Source organism: Notolepis coatsorum (assembly GCF_963971535.1).
Source record: "Notolepis coatsorum genome assembly, chromosome: 16".
Lineage (NCBI taxonomy): Eukaryota > Metazoa > Chordata > Actinopteri > Aulopiformes > Paralepididae > Notolepis > Notolepis coatsorum.
In genome coordinates, this window is record NC_140180.1 from 66,096,099 (window position 1) to 66,117,183 (window position 21,085).

The 21,085-nt window shown below is 42.0% G+C and overlaps 1 protein-coding gene across 1 annotated transcript in view; it reads left to right on the plus strand.

Annotated features, from left to right (window-relative positions):
- Positions 1-21,085, plus strand: part of nrg2b (neuregulin 2b) — a gene marked incomplete at both ends in the record, with an annotated part of 383,066 nt that overhangs the window by 231,154 nt on the left and 130,827 nt on the right. The window contains 2 exons of the mRNA XM_084331870.1: positions 8,645-8,703; positions 19,215-19,238. Coding sequence (XP_084187996.1) covers positions 8,645-8,703; positions 19,215-19,238 — 83 coding nt within the window. The remainder of the gene's footprint in view (positions 1-8,644; positions 8,704-19,214; positions 19,239-21,085) is intronic.

Below are 21,085 nucleotides of genomic sequence, written 5' to 3' on the forward strand. Positions count from 1 at the left end.
CTGGCAAACCCCTGGCTTGATAGCATCAGTGGAGATGTTTATAAAGCAAACTGCAAAGTATGTAGGTGTGTGTTTTCTGTGGCGCATGGTGGATTGACTGACATCAGACAGCATGCATCAGGAGAACAACATGCCAGAAATATAAGAACGCAAAGGACCCAAGCACAGGTGTCACAGTTCTTCATGACTGAAACATCTCCTGAGATTGATTCGGTATGGGATATTACATCTTATTTATCTGGTTGTGTTTTTAACTAGATGTCAGTATTTCTATTTACCTGCCCTGGCAGCCAGGAGCCTACATATTGGCTGCTGATGTGGGCATAGTCTAGACTATTTCAGTTGACTAATATGGTTGATTGTTCATTAATGTTGAGTTTTTAAAGTCTAATAAATAAACATGTATTTATATTAATCAATATAATTAAATAGTGTGCCCGTTTAAACTCTTATGTTGTTATGCTCATCTGGAAAACGGAATTATTCATAATGGATTAACAGTTAATAAATACATAAATAATAGAATTCATAAATACATAAATGCAAAAATACTTAAATAAATACTTAAACATAAATAAATAAATAGTGTTCAGACAACAATATAAAAGTCATACTGTTCAATTTCATTTAAATTTTATCATCCCACTCCTCCCCTCTAGGTTACTGCAGCTGAGGTGGCACACGGTTAAACACAACCTCAGCTACAACAGTGCTGACTGTTTGTTTTCTATGCATTTCAGGAGTTTGGGGGGCTGGCTCCCCTAAATAATTAAATAACATAACCCTAACCCTAAAACGGAAATAAAGTAAAAAAGAAAATAGTTACAAAATCCGCCCATTTTCGCCCAATTCTTTTCCCCCTTATTTCTATTTGTGAAAGGGTTGTGTTGTGGTGGTTAGTGGCAGCATTGTGATGGTTAGTTACAGCATTGTGTTGTGGTGGTTAGTTACAGTGTTGTGTTGTGGTGGTTAGTTAAAGTGTTGTGTTGTGGTGGTTAGTTACAGTGTTGTGTTTTGGTGATCAGTTGCAGTGTTGTGATTGTTAGTTACAGCATTGTGTTGTGATAGTTATAGTTACAGTGTTGTGTTGTGGTGGTTAGTTAAAGTGTTGTGTTGTGGTGGTTAGTTACAGTGTTGTGTTTTGGTGGTCAGTTGCAGTGTTGTGATTGTTAGTTACAGCGTTGTGTTCTGGTTGTTAGTTACAGTGTTTTGTTGTGGTGGTTAGTATCCGCATTGTGGTGGTTAGTTACACTGTTGTGTTGTGGTGGTCGATTGCAGTGTTGTGATTGTTAGTTGCAGCATTGTGTTGTGGTGGTTAGTTACAGCGTTGTGTTGTGGTGGTTAGTTAAAGTGTTGTGTTTTGGTGGTCAGTTGCAGCATTGTGTTGTGGTGGTTAGTTACAGTGTTGTGTTGTGGTGGTTAGTTACAGTGTTGTGTTGTGATGGTTAGTTACATTGTTGTGTTGTGATGGTTAGTTACATTGTTGTGTTGTGGTGGTTAGTGGCAGCATTGTGATGGTTAGTTACAGCATTGTGTTGTGGTTAGGGCTGCACGATTAATCGATTTTTAACACTTTCTTTGCCACACTTATGTACATCATTATACCATCCTCTGCCAGCTCTATTTGTCTATGGAGAAGTTCCACTTCTTTGCAGGGCTATAACTTTTTAAATTGTATTGCTAAATTGACATTACTATGGCCCATTCAACGTCAATTATCTATCGTTCAGGATGTAGGAACGTTATACTTTTTCATTCACATATTCATACTAAAATATGGTCTAAAGTATAAATATGTTTTTATCGTTTTCTGCAGCATTCTGCAGAACGTGATTTATAGCCCTAAATGCATTATATTGATGATCAAATACAGTTTGATAGCGATCTGCGCGAGATAATTTTTTTTAAATGGACGTGCTTCTAGAAGTTACTACTTATCATCTGATGTTGACCGGATGGGGGGGGGGTCGTTTATAATTCCGTGGCCAACGTTAGATGATTCATCTAGTGTGGGTGATATGATCATTAGAGCAGTTTGTATCGAACACGGTAAAGAAAAACGCTGAAACTTACCCCAGTCTCCTCGGGCCGTTGGGCGATGAGCGTGGAGCAAAACAGATTCCTATTAAGGGATGTTGAAATATGCGATCCATCTCCAGGTTGTATAATAGTATATACGTCCAAATCATGTTGTTTATCGAGTTATTGGTAACAGATCGCTATCCATTGTGTCGAGCTCGAGTCCCAGGACATATAGCGAGTGGTCGGACCGAATTAGGATGAGCACCAGTTTCCGTTTCCGGTTTGGGCGATCCGCCGATCGGCCACCAGATGGCGCTCTTGAACCGTTGGAGAGTTGAGAGGGGATCAACAGTAGATCTCAAGTCTCCGCGGGAGAAATATGATTGCGATCACAGATTTTTGAAATATTGATCTCAATGACGTGTTACGGCGTCATTGGCAGAATTAGCATGGCGGGGAATGACGTGTTAAGGCGTCCTTGGCGATTAAAGTGTTAATCGAAATCGCGATTTGGAATGATGCAATTATCAGATCGAAAGAAAAAAAATTGCTTATTTTTTTTTAAATCTTTTTTACTATTAAAAAAAAATTTAACCAGGAAGTCCCATTGAGATACAAGATCGGTTTGGGAGAGGGAGGTAAGGGGTTTTAGATTGTGTGTCGTGAAGTTTAGACTTCAGAGAGGGAGAGTAAAGTACAGAAAAAAAGGTACCGTTGGGTACCGGTATCGATTCCCAGGTAAAAATAAACATTTTCAGGCTCGGTGTCCTGAAAAGACCCACCGCGTAGGCCAGATGCAAGCCGCATTTTACAATAAACCTTTGTGGGGCTGCTTATTTTTTTAATTATTATAATCGCAAATGTAATCGCAATCGCAATTAGATTATTTCCCAAAATCATGCAGCCCTAGTTGTGGTGGTTAGTTAAAGTGTTGTATTGTGGTGGTTAGTGGCAGCATTGTGATGGTTAGTTACAGCATTGTGTTGTGGTGGTTAGTTGCAGCATTGTGTTGTGGTGGTTAGTTGCAGCATTGTGTTGTGGTGGTTAGTTACAGTGTTGTGTTGTGGTGGTTAGTTACAGTGTTTTGTTGTGGTGATTAGTGGCAGCGTTGTGTTTTGGTGGTTAGTTACAGAGTTGTGTTTTGGTGGTTAGTTACAGTGTTTTGTTGTAGTGATTAGTGGCAGCGTTGTGGTGGTTAGTTACAGAGTTGTGTTTTGGTGGTTAGTTACAGTGTTGTGTTGTGGTGGTTAGTTAAAGCGTTGTGGTGGTTAGTGGCAACGTTGTGTTGTGGTGGTTAGTTACTGTGTTGTGGTGGTTAGTTACAGTGTTGTGTTGGTTAGTTACAATGTTGTGTTGTGGTGGTTAGTTACAGCATTGTGTTGTGGTTAGTTACACTGTTGTGTTGTGGTGGTTAGTTACAGTGTTGTGTTGTGGTGGTTAATAGAAGAATTGTGTTGTGGTGGTTAGTTACAGTGTTGTGGGGGTTAGTAGCAGTGTTGTATTGTGGTGGTTAGTTTGGGTGCTGTATTTTGGTGGTTAGTTACAGTTTTGTGTTGTAGTGGTTACTTACAGTGTTGTGTTGTGGTGGTTAGTTACAGTTTTGTGTTGTAGTGGTTAGTTACAGTGTTGTGTTGTGGTGGTTAGTTACTGTGTTGTGGTGGTTAGTTACAGCATTGTGTTCTGGTGGTTAGTTACAGTGTTGTGGTGGTTAGTTGCAGGGTTGTGTTCTGGTGGTTAGTTACAGTGTTGTGTTGTGGTGGTTAGTTACAGTGTTGTGTTGTGGTGGTTAGTTACAGTGTTGTATTGTGGTGGTTAGTTACAGTGTTGTGTTGTGGTGGTTAGTTACAGTGTTGTGTTGTGGTGGTTAGTTACAGTGTTGTGTTGTGGTGGTTAGTTACAGTGTTGTGTTGTGGTGGTTAGTTACAGTGCTGTGTTGTGGTGGTTAGTTACAGTGTTGTGTTGTGGTGGTTAGTTACAGTGTTGTGTTGTGGTGGTTAGTTACAGCGTTGTGTTGTGGTGGTTAGTTACAGTTTTGTGTTGTGGTGGTTAGTTATAGTGTTGTGTTGTGTTGGTTAGTTACAGTGTTGTGTTGTGGTGGTTAGTTACAGTGTTGTGTTGTGGTGGTTAGTTACAGTGTTGTGTTGTAGTGGTTAGTTACAGTTTTGTGTTGTGGTGGTTAGTTATAGTGTTGTGTTGTGGTGGTTAGTTACAGTGTTGTGTTGTGGTGGTTAGTTACAGTGTTGTGTTGTGGTGGTTAGTTACAGTGTTGTGTTGTAGTGGTTAGTTACAGTTTTGTGTTGTGGTGGTTAGTTATAGTGTTGTGTTGTGGTGGTTAGTTACAGTGTTGTGTTGTGGTGGTTAGTTACAGTTTTGTGTTGTGGTGGTTAGTTACAGTGTTGTGTTGTGGTGGTTAGTTACAGTGTTGTGTTGTGGTGGTTAGTTACAGTGTTGTGTTGTGGTGGTTAGTTACAGTGTTGTGTTGTGGTGGCTAGTTAAAGTGTTGTGTTTTGGTGGTTAGTTACAGTGTTTTGTTGTAGTGATTAGTGGCAGCGTTGTGGTGGTTAGTTACAGTGTTGTGTTGTGGTGGTTAGTTACAGCATTGTGTTCTGGTGGTTAGTTACAGTGTTGTGTTGTGGTGGTTAGTTACAGTGTTGTGTTGTGGTGGTTAGTTGCAGGGTTGTGTTCTGGTGGTTAGTTACAGTGTTGTGCTGTGGTGGTTAGTTACAGTGTTGTGTTGTGGTGGTTAGTTACAGTGTTGTATTGTGGTGGTTAGTTACAGTGTTGTGTTGTGGTGGTTAGTTACAGTGTTGTGTTGTGGTGGTTAGTTACAGTGTTGTGTTGTGGTGGTTAGTTACAGTGCTGTGTTGTGGTGGTTAGTTACAGTGTTGTGTTGTGGTGGTTATTTACAGTTTTGTGTTGTGGTGGTTAGTTACAGTTTTGTGTTGTGGTGGTTAGTTATAGTGTTGTGTTGTGGTGGTTAGTTACAGTGTTGTGTTGTGGTGGTTAGTTACAGTGTTGTGTTGTGGTGGTTAGTTACAGTGTTGTGTTGTAGTGGTTAGTTACAGTTTTGTGTTGTGGTGGTTAGTTATAGTGTTGTGTTGTGGTGGTTAGTTACAGTGTTGTGTTGTGGTGGTTAGTTACAGTTTTGTGTTGTGGTGGTTAGTTACAGTGTTGTGTTGTGGTGGTTAGTTACAGTGTTGTGTTGTGGTGGTTAGTTACAGTGTTGTGTTGTGGTGGTTAGTTACAGTGTTGTGTTGTGGTGGCTAGTTAAAGTGTTGTGTTTTGGTGGTTAGTTACAGTGTTTTGTTGTAGTGATTAGTGGCAGCGTTGTGGTGGTTAGTTACAGTGTTGTGTTTTGGTGGTTAGTTACAGAGTTGTGTTTTGGTGGTTAGTTACAGTGTTGTATTGTGGTTGTTAGTAGCAGTATTGTGGTGGTTAGTATAAGTGTTGTGTTGTGGTGGTTAGTTACAGATTTGTGTTGTGGTGGTTAGTTGCAGAGTTGTGTTTTGGTGGTTAGTTACAGTGTTGTATTGTGGTTGTTAGTAGCAGTATTGTGGTGGTTAGTAGAAGTGTTGTGGTGTGGTGTTTAGTTGCAGAGTTGTGTTTTGGTGGTTAGTTACAGTGTTGTGTTGTAGTGGTTAGTTACAGTTTTGTGTTGTGGTGGTTAGTTATAGTGTTGTGTTGTGGTGGTTAGTTACAGTGTTGTGTTGTGGTGGTTAGTTACAGTGTTGTGTTGTGGTGGTTAGTTACAGTGTTGTGTTGTAGTGGTTAGTTACAGTTTTGTGTTGTGGTGGTTAGTTATAGTGTTGTGTTGTGGTGGTTAGTTACAGTGTTGTGTTGTGGTGGTTAGTTACAGAGTTGTGTTGTGGTGGTTAGTTACAGTGTTGTGTTCTGGTGGTTAGTTACAGTGTTGTGTTCTGGTTGTTAGTTACAGTGTTTTGTTGTGGTTGTTAGTAGCAGCGTTGTGGTGGTTAGTAGAAGTGTTGTGTTGTGGTTGTTAGTGTTCCCTGCAGAAAATTATTCCCTGAACCCCTAAAAGGGCGATTGAGCTACTCCGGGAATGTGGCTTTTAAACATGAGGGTTGGGAGGGTGGGGGGTTGTTTTTCCAATTGTAGGGGTCTGAATGGGATGACAGGAAAGCATAATTAGACAAGTGACTTTTAGATGATGAAGCCAGTATACAGGGATAACTTATTATCATTATCCTGACAATTATAGTTACTGGTGCTTATCGTAATTCTAAACAGTATGATATAAATACTTACCATTACTTACGTTCTGGATATAACTATACAGATGGATAAAGAACTAATTGTGAATTGAATGGATTGGTGCGGTTGGGCTGGATAGGCGAAACCGTGGGAATAGGGGGCAGGCCCGGGTATGAGGAAATGAAGGTGCACACGTCATAGTGTGGGCCTCCTCCCGAAATTTCGTATCTAATACTCCAATAGTTGCAGCGTTGTATTGTGGTCGTTAGTTGCAGCGTTGTGTTGTGGTGGTTAGTTACAGTGCTGTGGTGGTTAGTTGCTGCATTGTGTTGTGGTGGTTAGTTACAGTGTTGTGTTGTGGTTGTTAGTTACAGTGCTGTGGTGGTTAGTTGCTGCATTGTGTTGTGGTGGTTAGTTACAGTGTTGTGTTGTGGTTGTTAGTTGCTGCATTGTGTTGTGGTGGTTAGTTGCAGTATTGTGGTGGTTAGTTACAGCATTGTGGTGGTTAGTTACAGTGTTGTGGTGGTTAGTTACAGCGTTGTGTTGTGATGTTTAGTTACTTTGTTGTGTTGTGGTGGTTAGTGGCAGCATTGTATTCTGGTGGTTAGTGGCAGCTTTGGGTTGTGATGGTTAGTAGCAGCGTTGTGTTGTAGTGGCTGCTGCCAGATAGTGAATCACATGCAGTCCCTCCCTATGCTAGTGCTGACAGCTCACCACCCATAGAGAATCATACCACCAGATCTCACAGCTGCATGTAGAGTAAACTGTTACAGTTATTTATGTCCATGAAATAACCAAGCATATTACAGCAAGTCTCCCTTAGATACACACACAGACACACACACACACACACACACACACACACACACACACACACACACACACACACACACACACACACACACACACACACACACACACACACACACACACACACACACACACACACACACACACACACACAGCACACATGAGGACAATTTGAGCCAACTGACTGGCATTGCTACCAGTCTTGCTTTATATCTGTTAGTATTACAGAGTTAACAGTTCTTACTGATTTAGTCTGATGGCCCCTGGGACACTGATTATCTCCTCTACTTTCTTTACTCCGCCTCCATTTGTGTATTTGTGTGGAGGGTTCTCCGTACTGAAGGGCATCCCAAATCTATTAGCGGGGAGGAGGAGTGGATGATGGAAGCCTCCATCAGAGAGTGATGCATCAATGCCCACTTCTGAAATGTTACTATCCGTTAAACAGGAAGCTAACAGAAACGCAGAAGGAAAGGAGGAAACAAATCCTACAAATGTCAGTTCCCTGTTGACTGTAGTTGACTGTAACTTAATAATCAAAAATGTTTTTGGTCATGATGTGCATATAGGTAATTTGACAAATTGGCCATTTTATTTCACTTTTAATGTAACACATTTTAGTGTCTTTGTTTCCTGAAATGTATTATTATAAAAAATCACAGAATGTTGACACTCGAGTTAGAACTGTGTCCAAATTGAGCAATCAATAACTGTCTATATATTAAATGTATACTATATATATATATTTATAGTTATGGTGATATTTTCTTTCAAAAAAGACACAACATGCTCAACTCACGATTAGATCTAGAAGAATGGGTGCTGGATCCTCACTGTAATGAATCCTAATAAACAGACCTGGATGGCCCTCCAATTCCACTTTTTAATTATATGTTGCCACACGGACGTTTCAGGCACAACGCCCCTTCCTCAGCGTGTCATGTGGAATTGCCAGAATGCACACTGAGGGAGGGCATCTTGCCCGAAATGTCCGCGTGGCAACATGTATTGGAGGGCTGTTTTTTGTTTAATTGCAGGTAGCCACAGTGATGGCTATAGTGGATAATATCCAGCTGTAGTTTAATTATAATGGCGAGGGAGGGATCAGTTTGAGAAAGGACCTTGGGGTAGGAAGGCTCTGACTATCTTCCTACAGGTAACCATCACATGACTAGACTATGATGATGTCATCGCCATAGTAGTGGTGGTGATACTGTGGTGGTCGTGGTCTGGCATGTGTGTCATTATGATATCTCTCTCTCTCTCTCTCTCTCTCTCTCTCTCTCTCTCTCTCTCTCTCTCTCTCTCTCTCTCTCTCTCTCTCTCTCTCTCTCTCTCTCTCTCTCTCTCTCTCTCTCTCTCTCACTATGTGTGTGTCAGATGCTGTGTCAGATGCTGTATTGTGCTCTGTTTCTAATTCCACATTCTCTCTGCTCTCTTGTGTCTTTCCCTCAACCCCCCCCCTTCTCTCTTCTCCTCTATCCTGCCATCTCCTCTCCTCCTACTGTTTGTCATTCCTCTGCCTCTCCTCCTCCTCTCTCATCCCTCTCTCCTTACTGTCTTAACCCCATCTCTCCGTCCTCCTCCTCCTTCAAATCAGGTGTCCTAATGACTATACCGGGGAACGCTGTCAGAACTCCGTCATGACTGGTTTCTACAGTATGTCCATCCGCTTTCTCCTGGGGACCCAGCATGCAACACTGGACGAGGCGGGAGGGGGGGCGGGTGTGACCATGTTTATGGTGTGTGTGTGTGTGTGTGTGTGTGTGTGTGTGTGTGTGTGTGTGTGTGTGTGTGTGTGTGTGTGTGTGTGTGTGTGTGAGTGTGTGTGTGTGTGTGTGTGTGTGTGTGTGTGTGTGTGTGTGTGTGTGTGTGTGTGTGTGTGTGTGTGTGTGTGTGTGTGTGTGTGTGTGTACTAGGGCTGGGTATATATGACTTGATTCGATTCAAATATCGATTTAGTTAAGCTTGATGGCGCTGGTTTGTTGTTGTTTGGTGAGTTTCCATAGTACAGTTCCAAACGCACCTTTTAGTGCATAGATGGTGCCTTCTTCCACCATTTTTGTCATTCTACCACTGGGTGTTGTTTGTACCACCAACCACCAGCGATTTGCTATTGAAACAGCTGTCCTGTCATAATTAGCTGGTTAAAGACTATGGGTGAGTTCTGTCCTTGAAGCATTTGCAATTGAAAAGTCACAAACATTATTTGTATAGCACCTTTCATACAGAAACCGCAGCTCAAAGTGCTTCACAACAGAAAAAAGACAGGCATAAATGAGCACATAAAGTGCAGACAAATAAAATCACAGTTTTTCACATTAGGATCTAACATCCCAACAGGCCACCTTGTTTATGGTTTGATTAGAATAGACAGAGTAAAATAGTGCACTAGTGCAGTGCAATATACAGTAGTAGAATAGAATAGACATGAAATGAGCACATAAAGTGCAGACATATAAAATCAGTTTTTTTACAGTGCAATAAAATTGTTCTGGATTACTGTTTAACAGTATAAAGTCGTCTTTACCTTCTCTGTTTGGTATCCACAGTTTACAGTAGGTGCTCTAAGACACGGGAGAAACTAGACGCCCTACTGTGAGGAACATACCCAGAATGCCTTGTTGTCCATTTGACTGTAGTTAGCAAAGCCAAGATACATAGCATGTTTGTTGCTAATGTTACCAGTGTTGTATCAAATGGAACATAAAGTAAAATGACCATAGCATCAGCAGGTCAAGAAGCATTATGATTGAAGCCAAGCTCTCTACCTTTAGCCACTAGCTATCTACCTAGTAGGGCTGACCCCTATTCGTCGATTAGTCGACTAATCGGTCGAAAGGAGCCGTAGTCGACTGCCAACCTCTTAGTCGAATTAAATGTTATTAAAATAAATAAATAAAAAAATATATAGAAATTATCATTCTTTCCAAAAGAAAAGAGGCCTAGAAGCGTGGCTAACGCTAATGGCACGCATACCAGAGGCTAACTGCCTAAGAAAACAGGCACAGAGGCACTGAAAGAGGATTTCACCCATCTAATGAACACACTAGAATAGACAAATATCAAGATGTATCCATCAGTGGACCAATTGCATGCTTTTGCAGAGGACAAGAAGCCTTCAGTCGACTCCTTCAGACATTAAGCACCCCCCACAGCCTAAATGGAATGATACAAAAAAATAATATATATTATACTTTATTTTATTTTTTATTTTTTTTGTCGACTAATAGTCGACTAACGGCAAATTTTGCCCAATCATAGTTGACTATCCAAATCCTTAGTCAGGGACAGCCCTACTACCTAGCCACTAGCATGCTAGTGAAATAGACCAATTTGACTGCAGTTAGCAGGTTTTATGTTCCGTTTGATACAACGGATACATCGGAACCGAGTAGTAACATTAGCGACTAGCATGCTATGGCATTGCTAACTACAGTCAAACTATAGTGGTTAGTAGCTTTACTATGACCGTAGTACGCATGCGTTAAAAGCATCCCGACAGGTGCTCAGTCTTTCTCGGACCACAAGGCATTCTCCACACCAGGGCTTCTATCCTCTCCCTCTGAGGCAATGACAAGGTGTGCATTTAAATCTCAGCGCAAGGTAGCCCCTTACGTGACTGCGGTTTGCAAGCCTGGGGCTTTTGTGACCGCAGTCACTTGTTTATGGGACGCTACCACTTTAGAAAATACCAACCAAGCGTGAATGCAGGCGTGGGGGTGTGTCAAAAATATATCAGATATGAATTTCAAAGATACCCAGCGTACAATATGGGTTTAACACAGCTTTACAGTGTGGTCTGGAATCTCGGAGTTGCTAATAAACAGTTTAAAACATTGTTAGGAAAAAAAAGTGGTACTCACAACGAACTTTGGCAAGATGGCGTCTTCTTCTTCTGCAACTTTTTTTGTCGCATGCCTGGTGCGTCCAGCAATCACTGCGACAAAAAAAGTTGCAGAAGAAGAAGACGCCATCTTGCCAAAGTTCGTTGTGAGTACCACTTTTTTTTCCTAACAATGTTTTAAACTGTTTATTAGCAACTCTGAGCTTCCAGACCACACTGTAAAGCTGTGTTAAACCCATATTGTACGCTGGGTATCTTTGAAATTCATATCTGATATATTTTTGACACACCCCCACGCCCGCCTTCACGCTTGGTTGGTATTTTCTAAAGTGGTCGCGTCCCATAAACAAGTGACTGCGGTCACAAACGCCCCAGGCTTGCAAACCGCAGTCACGTAAGGGGCTAAGCGCAAGGCAAACTAGAGACATCTCCAGGATGGGAGGCAAACGTTCAGCAAAGACGTTCAGCAAATATCTTCACACATCCACTGGTAAAAGACATAGTTTAAAAGATCAATCTCGGGTAGTTTAGGCGATGGTGGTCTTACTTTTCCAATGTGACCCCCAGGAAGGCAGGCCAAAAATATCTGACTGGTTATTGATGCAGGGAGCTGTTGTTTTTGGCAAAAAATTCACCATTGTGTTCCTTGTCAAAAATGTATACACAAACGTCCATCACGGAGCTAGCAAGCCACAAGACAGAAGTAAATGCAGAGGAATGATATTAATCTAACTACAGTATAAAGGAAGGAATCTCTGTGTGCATGTCTGTCTGTCCTTCACATATCTTGAGAACCGTTCATCCGATCGGCTTCAGGCTCTGCGCTTGTATTGCTGAGGACCCAGGGAAGGGGAGTGCAGTGTGGAATTTGGTGGCATTTGGCCAGACTGTGATGCTATAGTGTGTGTCTGTCCTTAATATATCTCGAGAACTGTTCATCCCATCAACTTCATGCTCAACGAGTGTATTGCTGAGGACAGGAGAGTGCAATGTGAAATTTGGTGCCATTTGGCCAGATGGTGGCACTATAGTCCATGTCTGTCCTTCTCATATCTGAAGAACCATTCATCCTATCAACTTCATGCTCGGTGGGTGTATGTATGCTGAGGACCCAGGGGAATGCAGTGTAACATTTGGTGCCATTTGGCCTGATGGCACTATAACAACAAACTTAACATTTACGTTTGGTGGGTGTATTGCTGAGGACCCAAGGGAGTGTAGTATCGAGTGTGAAGTCCATCGGATGAGTAGTTCTCGAGAAAACTGTGAGCAGCCATACCACGGGTCTCCACAACGCTGTGAGCAGCCATACCACGGGTCTCCACAACGCTGTGAGCAGCCATACCACGGGTCTCCACAACGCTGCAAGCAGAACTTTTGAAGGCCAAGCGATCGACCTGCTCCGAACAGCCACACCCCGAACGGCCACGCCCTGATATTGATGAGCCTTAAAGACACAGTCACAAAACAGCCTCCAGAGCTCCAGAGAGAAGCTTGAGATAAATCAAGACTTCAGATAAAACACTGGAAAAGTGTAAGATACAGGTCCTTTAAGGTTAGAGTCGGGAACTCAATTTGTAGGAGATGGTACTTTGAGAATGGCCAATAGTCAAATAGTCCTCACATGTATAGTAGTACAAGAATGTGTGTGTGTGTGTGTGTGTGTGTGTGTGTGTGTGTGTGTGTGTGTGTGTGTGTGTGTGTGTGTGTGTGTGTGTGTGTGTGTGTGTGTGTGAGTGTGTGTGCACATGTACAGTATGTTTTGTTCATTACAGTGAGTGTGAATACTTACGTGTGTGTGTGTGTGTGTGTGTGTGTGTGTGTGTGTGTGTGTGTGTGTGTGTGTGTGTGTGTGTGTGTGTGTGTGTGTGTGTGTGTGTATACACATGTGTATGAGTGCATATTGTGCATTTTTCCCTGCCCTTCCTCTTCCCCTTCTCCTCTTCCTCTGGTTCTCCTGTGCCGCTCCTCTGCTTTCCCTCCCTCCTTCCCAGAGCGGAAAGGAAGACACAGAACCAACACACTATAGTACCTTCTGTACCACTCCTGCATGTAGACAAACACAAGGAGGCAGAGAATCGACACAATATGGATTGATTGGTAACACTACTGTCATCTGCAAAACGTTTCAGGAATCAGAGATAAACCACCATAATCCACAATTTTGATGATCAACAAATTCTTTTTTTGTAGTTGTTGGTCGGATACAACATTGTTGTGTTCCTTGCTCTGTATTTTATTTTATTTTTTAAATGTTAATCCCAATTACAGGCGATGACATCCTTCTAAAGTCTCTGAGATAGCCAATAGGTTCAATCATATTCAGGAGTGAGTTTTACTTTTATGCCAGGCAATCGTATAGTAATATAAAATAAATAACAATATGGCGGCTACGTGGCGTAGTGGGCGCTCGCCACGAAATCTGGAGACGCTGGGCTTGCCTGTTCGAGCCCAGCGCTCCACATTTGCTTTCAGTTTAGCTGGTCGTCCGTACTAAGGTCGCTTTCACATATAGTTTTGGTGGACTCGGTGCGGTTCTGGGGGTGAAGTTGCAACATTGTTGCATTCTTCATTTGGTTCGCCTGCGTTCACATAGAGAAATCTGTCAGCGGACCGAGACCTTCTGAACAATGTCACGCGGTCGAAAAGGGCGCTTGTCTATTGGACAGTGGAAATGTGTGTGTGGCTGCAAGCCCGTGTGTGCGCGCGCGCGTGTGTGTGTCTGTGTGTGCTGTCTGCGAGCCCTCCAGATCAGCGGAGCGAGTTTTGACATGGCATTGATCCATTGTTCTATTGAAGCACATTACCACCATCCTCTCGCTAAACAACTTGTAGACCAATAATAATAATATAATAATAATAATAGTATTGACGTGGCATTGATCCATTATTAATGCCGTGCGCCTCGGTAATAATAATAAGCCGCGTGTTTCTTCCTTCTTCCCAAGATGCACAGTTAGATATATAGATAGATAGATAGATAGATAGATAGATAGATAGATAGATAGATAGATAGATAGATAGATAGATAGATAGATAGATAGATAGATAGATAGATAGATAGATAGATAGATAGATAGATAGATAGATAGATAGATAGATAGATAGATAGATAGATAGATAGATTAGATGCAGTGTGCTTGTTTTGCAGTGAGTGCTGCAAGCAGTGGTAATAATAATCACTTCCTATATTTGGTTCGCATTTGGTCCGCTGAAGCCGAACCGAGACCTACGTTTTCAGGCGGACTAGAGTTCGCCTGCTTGGTCCGCGGACCGAGTTCGACGCGCATTCACACAGACCCGAAAAACCGGATTATCGAATTCTGGTCCGAAAGTCCGGACCAAACAGCCCCTGTGTGAAAGCGACCTAATACACATTGGCCGTATTAGGGGGTGGGAAACTGATGGGTGGGGATCGGGCGTTGGTCGGTTGGTGCGCCTGCGCAGTAGAATCAGGAAGTGTCGGGGGCAGCGTGAGCCTCCCACGCGTTACTCCTCGCCACTGAGAGATCGAGCTGCGCAGGTGAAAAGATGTGACTGCTGTTACCTCAAGTACCGGAGGGGACTTGTGCTATGTATGACTTAGTCCACATTGCAGCCGGCTTGTGGGAGGCAAGAAACAGCGTTCGTGACAGGGGAGGGTTGAATTGGATGATACGAAATTGGGATGGGAGAAAATATAGAAAATGGGAGAAAAAGTGGATCAAAAATAATAATAATAATAATAATAATAATAATAATAATAATAATAATAATAATAATAATAATAATAATAATAATAATAATAATAATAATAATAATAATAATAATAATAATAATAATAATAATAATAATAATAATAATAATAATAATAATAATAATAATAATAATAATAATAATAATAATAATAATAATAATAATAATAATAATAATAATAATAATAATAATAATAATAATAATAATAATAATAATAAGTCTATGGTGATAATCTCAAATACAATGTTTTTTGATTAGGTTTAATGCCATAGAAATATAATAATGTTAATTCATGATTCTATATCTATGATGCAGGCTAAGGTTATGAAATATGTTTTTCGCATGACAGTGGTAGGCCTTTGATGAGTATGATGTATATGCTCAGTGTTGTCATGGCAACAAGTTGTCTCTGTAGATGGTCCATCGATGCTGGAGTTTTCTGCTAACAAAATCACACAAAAAAGGGTTTAAAATCCCGGTGTCAGCGATATCGGTCAGTCGTCGCTACAAACACAATAAGTGTTCACGTGGGAAGCCGGTGGTATGAGTCCTGGTCATTGCAACAGCGACTCCTACTGGTCGGTCAGGCACCTGTTCAGCAGAGTGGGGATCTGGGGGAGATAGTGTGAACCTCTGCACACGTTACACTCTCCCAGTGAAATGCCCCACTGTCAGGTGAAAAGCGTCTGGCAACTCCACATGTATCGGAGGAGGCATGTGGTAGTCTACACCCTCCCCAAACCGACAGTAAGGGGCAGCGCAATGACCAGGAACGACTAAATTGGGGACAATGGGGAGAAAGGCAAAGAATATTGAATAATAATAACATATGAAGAAATGCCCCCTTTTCAGTGACATCACAGACCATTTGGCATTTTCTCTCAGACAGTAATTAATTTGTTCACAGAGCAAAGGTATGATTTAACATTAGCTACCACATAAGCTCATATTTACACAGCCAACGGCAACCCAATCAAAAACCCCTGATAGAAGGCTTTGCCGAGACATTGGGAGTGCATTGATCTACCCTTTTTAATACTAACATCTATGCACAGAAATTGTATTTTGACCATTTTATTTCTGTGTGCAGTGCACCTGATTCTACAGTATCTTTCAACAACAGCCAGTGTACCCTACCATCTTTTAGTTGATGAGAATTGGAAAACGTACAATACTTGGTTGTTCTTCTTACGCCTCTTAACACTAGACCTGCTACATTACAACAACATCCTGATTGGGATTGTGTGACTGGTGGTGTTGGTAATCATTTATATATAAAAAAATTGATTAATTGCTTTCAGATCGACTTGGATACAAAATTAACTTTTTGGGGGAAACTTTGAACGGGTTAATGATGTCTCCTGGGTATGCTATTAGCTGTTTTTGTAAGCCTATAGAGTTGAAGATAGTTTTGTTTACTCTCTGTTCTCCGAGCATCCATGGATCATCTAATGATTTTTCCCTTTGTATGGAGTGTGTGGCGGAATGCCCTTCGAAACATTCTTCCAATAGACATGCATCTTGCTTGGCTCGGTGCAATGTTCACACACCCCATTTGTTTAGCTGTGAATCGATCGTTAGAATAGAATAGAATAGACTTTTATTGCACACAAGTATACAACGAAATTTCAGGGGAGCTCCCACAGACCGTAGTACAATATATACATACATGTAACACATAACACTGTACATATAACAGAATATTTTAAATAATAAAGTGCATGATGAGCGGTAACATAGTGGTTATCGAGTTCAGGTAAGTGCATGGTGCACGTGAGGGGACAGTCAATGAGAGTTTAACAGTCTGACTGCTTGGGGGAAAAAGCTGTTCATGAATCTTGAACTCTTCGCATGTATGGACCGGTATCTCCTCCCTGAGGGAAGGAGCTGAAAGAGGTGATGTGCTGGGTGAGACTGGTCCTTGATAATACACTTGGAGCGGTGGAGGCAGCGGGAGGTGAAGACGGAGGTGATGTTTGGTAGAGGAGTCCCGACGATCCTGCCTGCCGCCTTCACCACCCTCTGTAGAGCCTCTTGCTCTGCCTTTGTGCAGCTGGAGAACCACACAGACACACCGTAGGTCAGCACACTCTCAACCGCACGATGATAAAAGTTGACAACAGTACTGCATACTAGTGTTACTGTTGATCAAAGAAGCATTATTGTAGGTAAAATACATTTGCATAATCTTGCTAGTTGAGACTGTATCTTGAGTGTAAATTCTAACATGGACCAGTAGTTGACCTCTAGTACTATCAAAGATAAGTATAAGATGTTTTACTCTTTAGCGTTCAAACACAGCTGACACACCTTCCTTTGTTTCTCATTTGCCTATGGAAAATCTCCACACTATGAATAATGTCAAGAGGTGTCTAGTCTACATTTGAGAATATGTTTAATGTAATGTAGTCTCTGGTTATTGTCCTTTTAGAACAGCTCTGATGTCATGTAGTCTCTGGTTATTACACCCTTGCAGCAGGTTCTGGAGGTGGTATTGCAATCACTCCTGATTCCTGACTCCTGAAAGTGATCTATTTGGCCAAAGACATGGCTGGTCTAAAGTATAGGGACATAATGCACATTAGGGGCAGAACATACGGAGAATCCAAACAAAGAGTTCAGGCAGCAATAACCAGATGGACAGGGCTTTGCCCTCTTGCACAGGTGTAGGCATCTCTCTGAGTGCCCTTCTAGTTGTTTGATGTCATGTAGACAGTCTCTGGTTATTAACAGGTTTGATGTCATGTCGTCTCTGGTTATTAACAGGTTTGATGTCATGTAGTCTTTGGTTATTAACAGGTTTGATGTCATGTCGTCTCTGGTTATTAACAGGTTTGATGTCATGTCGTCTCTGGTTATTAACAGGTTTGATGTCATGTAGTCTCTGGTTATTAACAGGTTTGATGTCATGTCGTCTCTGGTTATTAACAGGTTTGAGGTCATGTAGTCTCTGGTTATTAACAGGTTTGAGGTTATTAACAGGTTTGATGTCATGTCGTCTCTGGTTATTAACAGGTTTGATGTCATGTCGTCTCTGGTTATTAACAGGTTTGATGTCATGTCGTCTCTGGTTATTAACAGGTTTGATGTCATGTAGTCTCTGGTTATTAACAGGTTTGATGTCATGTCGTCTCTGGTTATTAGCAGGTTTGATGTCATGTCGTCTCTGGTTATTAACAGGTTTGATGTCATGTAGTCTCTGGTTATTAACAGGTTTGAGGTCATGTAGTCTCTGGTTATTAACAGGTTTGATGTCATGTAGTCTCTGGTTATTAACAGGTTTGATGTCATGTCGTCTCTGGTTATTAACAGGTTTGATGTCATGTAGTCTCTGGTTATTAACAGGTTTGATGTCATGTCGTCTCTGGTTATTAACAGGTTTGAGGTCATGTAGTCTCTGGTTATTAACAGGTTTGAGGTCATGTCGTCTCGGGTTATTAACAGGTTTGATGTCATGTCGTCTCTGGTTATTAACAGGTTTGATGTCGTGTAGTCTCTGGTTATTAACAGGTTTGATGTCATGTCGTCTCTGGTTATTAACAGGTTTGATGTCGTGTAGTCTCTGGTTATTAACAGGTTTGATGTCATGTCGACTCGTCTCTGGTTATTTTCTTGGCCCCCATCATCAAGCTTGTGTCTACATGCTGATATGTTGGTGTGTGACTGTGTGCTTTTACTTTTGCAATGCTTCCCGCTGCTCATTCGACGTCTCCACTGCATTACCTTTCTGACAGAACAAACACATTAAGCACAAGGAGAGGCTGGGGGGTGGAAGGGACATACAGTCAGCTCTACCAACATAACAGTGATTGACTTGTGTCTCCAAGCCACCTCTCTCTGTGGCCCATTCATGCATGCAAGCCATGACAAAAAGAAAACCTGTATTGATAACACACCAATGATCTCTGTTGTAAATCATACCAAAGGTTACAATAGTAGTATGCAGTGGGAACTGTGACAAACGGCGATATACAGAAGCTATGCTGTAATCAATATGAGTGAATGCCATTAGAAATTCCATTAGTCAAAAGAGCAACAGCACCCCCCCCCCCCCCCCCATTGCTGTGTTGGCTTCATTGACTGTACTGTGTGGGTTTTTTTTTATGTTGGAGAGTAATTCACTGCTTTTTGTGTCTTTTGTGTTTCTTGTGTTTTTGTTTTGTTTTGTTGTATTGTGGGTTTTTTTCTGTCCGATATTGTTTACTCCAGAAATGAAGTCTATTAAATATAGCAGTAAGTGATGTGGCTGTTTATCTGTCTGTATGTGTGTCTGTCTGTCTGTCTTTGTCTCTGCATGCCTCTCTCCCTGCCTGCATGCTTCTCTTTCCCTCTGTCTCTCTTGTCTTCTTTTCCTCCCTTCTCCTTTCTTTTTCTTTTCTTTTCGTTTCTACTCTTTTTTTTCCTGTCATTTCTGGGGGTGACAGAGCTAAAGGCTGTCTGCGTTGTCTGTCTGTTACTGGACAGTACATCTGTCAATCAAGTTGATGTCAGAGAGATACCACTGACCCTACCTGACCCTTTCTGAAACCTGTGTTTTTTCTTTTTTATTCTCTTTTTTTCTCACCGTGACACCTTTCTGCGATGGCAGAGCTTCTCAGATTTGAATTTCTGGGTATGGAACATTATTATTCATTTTATTGCTGTGTAATGCTTAAAAAGGGTTTGCGAAAGATCCTCTCACAGTCACGCATTATTGTGCCATCCTCCCCTTTTTAAACCAATAATGGAGCCTCTCTCTACCTTCTTTTACCTTTTTTCTACCTGTCCACTAACCTGGCTTTAACACTAACACCCCTCCACATGTACACTACACACACACACACACACACACACACACACACACACACACACACACACACACACACACACACACACACACACACACACACACACACACACACAGTGCATCCACTCCTCTGATAGTGTTAAAACTCTGGAAACTACACTCTAAAAAAGGATGTGGTAATATAACACATACAGCTGTGTTAAATTATGCAAATTGTGTTGCTGTGTGTGTGTGTGTGTGTGTGTGTGTGTGTGTGTGTGTGTGTGTGTGTGTGCGCGTGCGTGTGTGTGTGTGTGTGTGTGTGTTTAAAGACACACATCTTGTGTTATTTTGACACATCCTTTTTTTAGAGTGTACCCATTGAACAAGGAAGCCAAAACACCTACAGTAGCCATAATCTATTGGGAAAGACTCCGAAAAGGGGAAAATGTCAAGGTGAATTAATGATGTTACAGCAGACCGAACACGGCACATTGTGGAAAATGCGCTTACCATCTTCTCCAGGCACAAGATAGATGCCAACTTCCTCTCTGTGTATTCAGTAGAAAGCTATCTTTCTGCAAGTTAGCCTAGCTTAGCACAAATGAATGGAAGCTGATACGGACCACTAGCCTAGCTGTTGGCCAAAAACGCCTCTCCCGGAGTTTTAAGCTAAGCTAGTGGTAACTGATTGTGCTAAGCTTGGCTAGCTTGCAGCTGGATAGCTTTCTACTGAAAGCACAGAGATGAAATTGGTATTTCTCTTCTTATCTATGTCTGACTCTGGAGAAGACTGTAAGTACATTTCACATAATGTTGGCATGTTCCTTTAAAGTGTTTCTATTTGGACACTATATTAGAGCCCTAATTAAATCCATGTCATAAATCAAAGGATATCATTTTCACATAATACAGGAACCAGTAGCATCTAGCTAGCTCTATCGGCCGTGTTACATATGAGCTTCAAATGAAGTGCACTGCATGGATATTAGAAATATAGAATGTTACTGGGGGAAAAGCTTTCCAAAGGGCCTGACCACATAGTGGTGGTACCAGGCCGTCCTTATTCTGCCCTTGATTGACTCAGTCAGAGGCTGGCCTGTCCTAAATCAGTAATACTGTTGGCTCTGTTGCACCAGCCTCCCTATTCCCCCTGTCTATCTGTATCAGTATCAGTACACTGTGACACGCACACAATGCCAGGCCCAGGCTCTAGAAGGCCTGTCAATCCCCACAGAGACCCTTTATATAGCCCCCAGCCCCCTCCCTGTCCACCCCTCCCCTCCCCACCTACCAACCCACCCCCTGCTCCTCTCCCAGTGCCCTTCCTCTCTTCCTCTCCCAATGTCGATCTGTCTCCTCCTCTTCCTCCTCTTCCCTCTTCCTTTTGTCCTTTCTTTCGTTCCTGCTCTCCTCATTTTCTGTTTGTTTTCTCCCCTCTGTTGTTGTGGCTTATCGTGCTGACACACACACACACGCACACACACACACACGCACGCACGCACACACACACACACACACGCACGCACACACACACACTCACACACACACACGCTCACACACACACACACACACACACACACACACACACACACACACACACACACACACACACACACACACACACACACACACACACACACACACAGTGTTAAGCCACAAACACACCCCAGATATCCTATCCAAAAAAAACA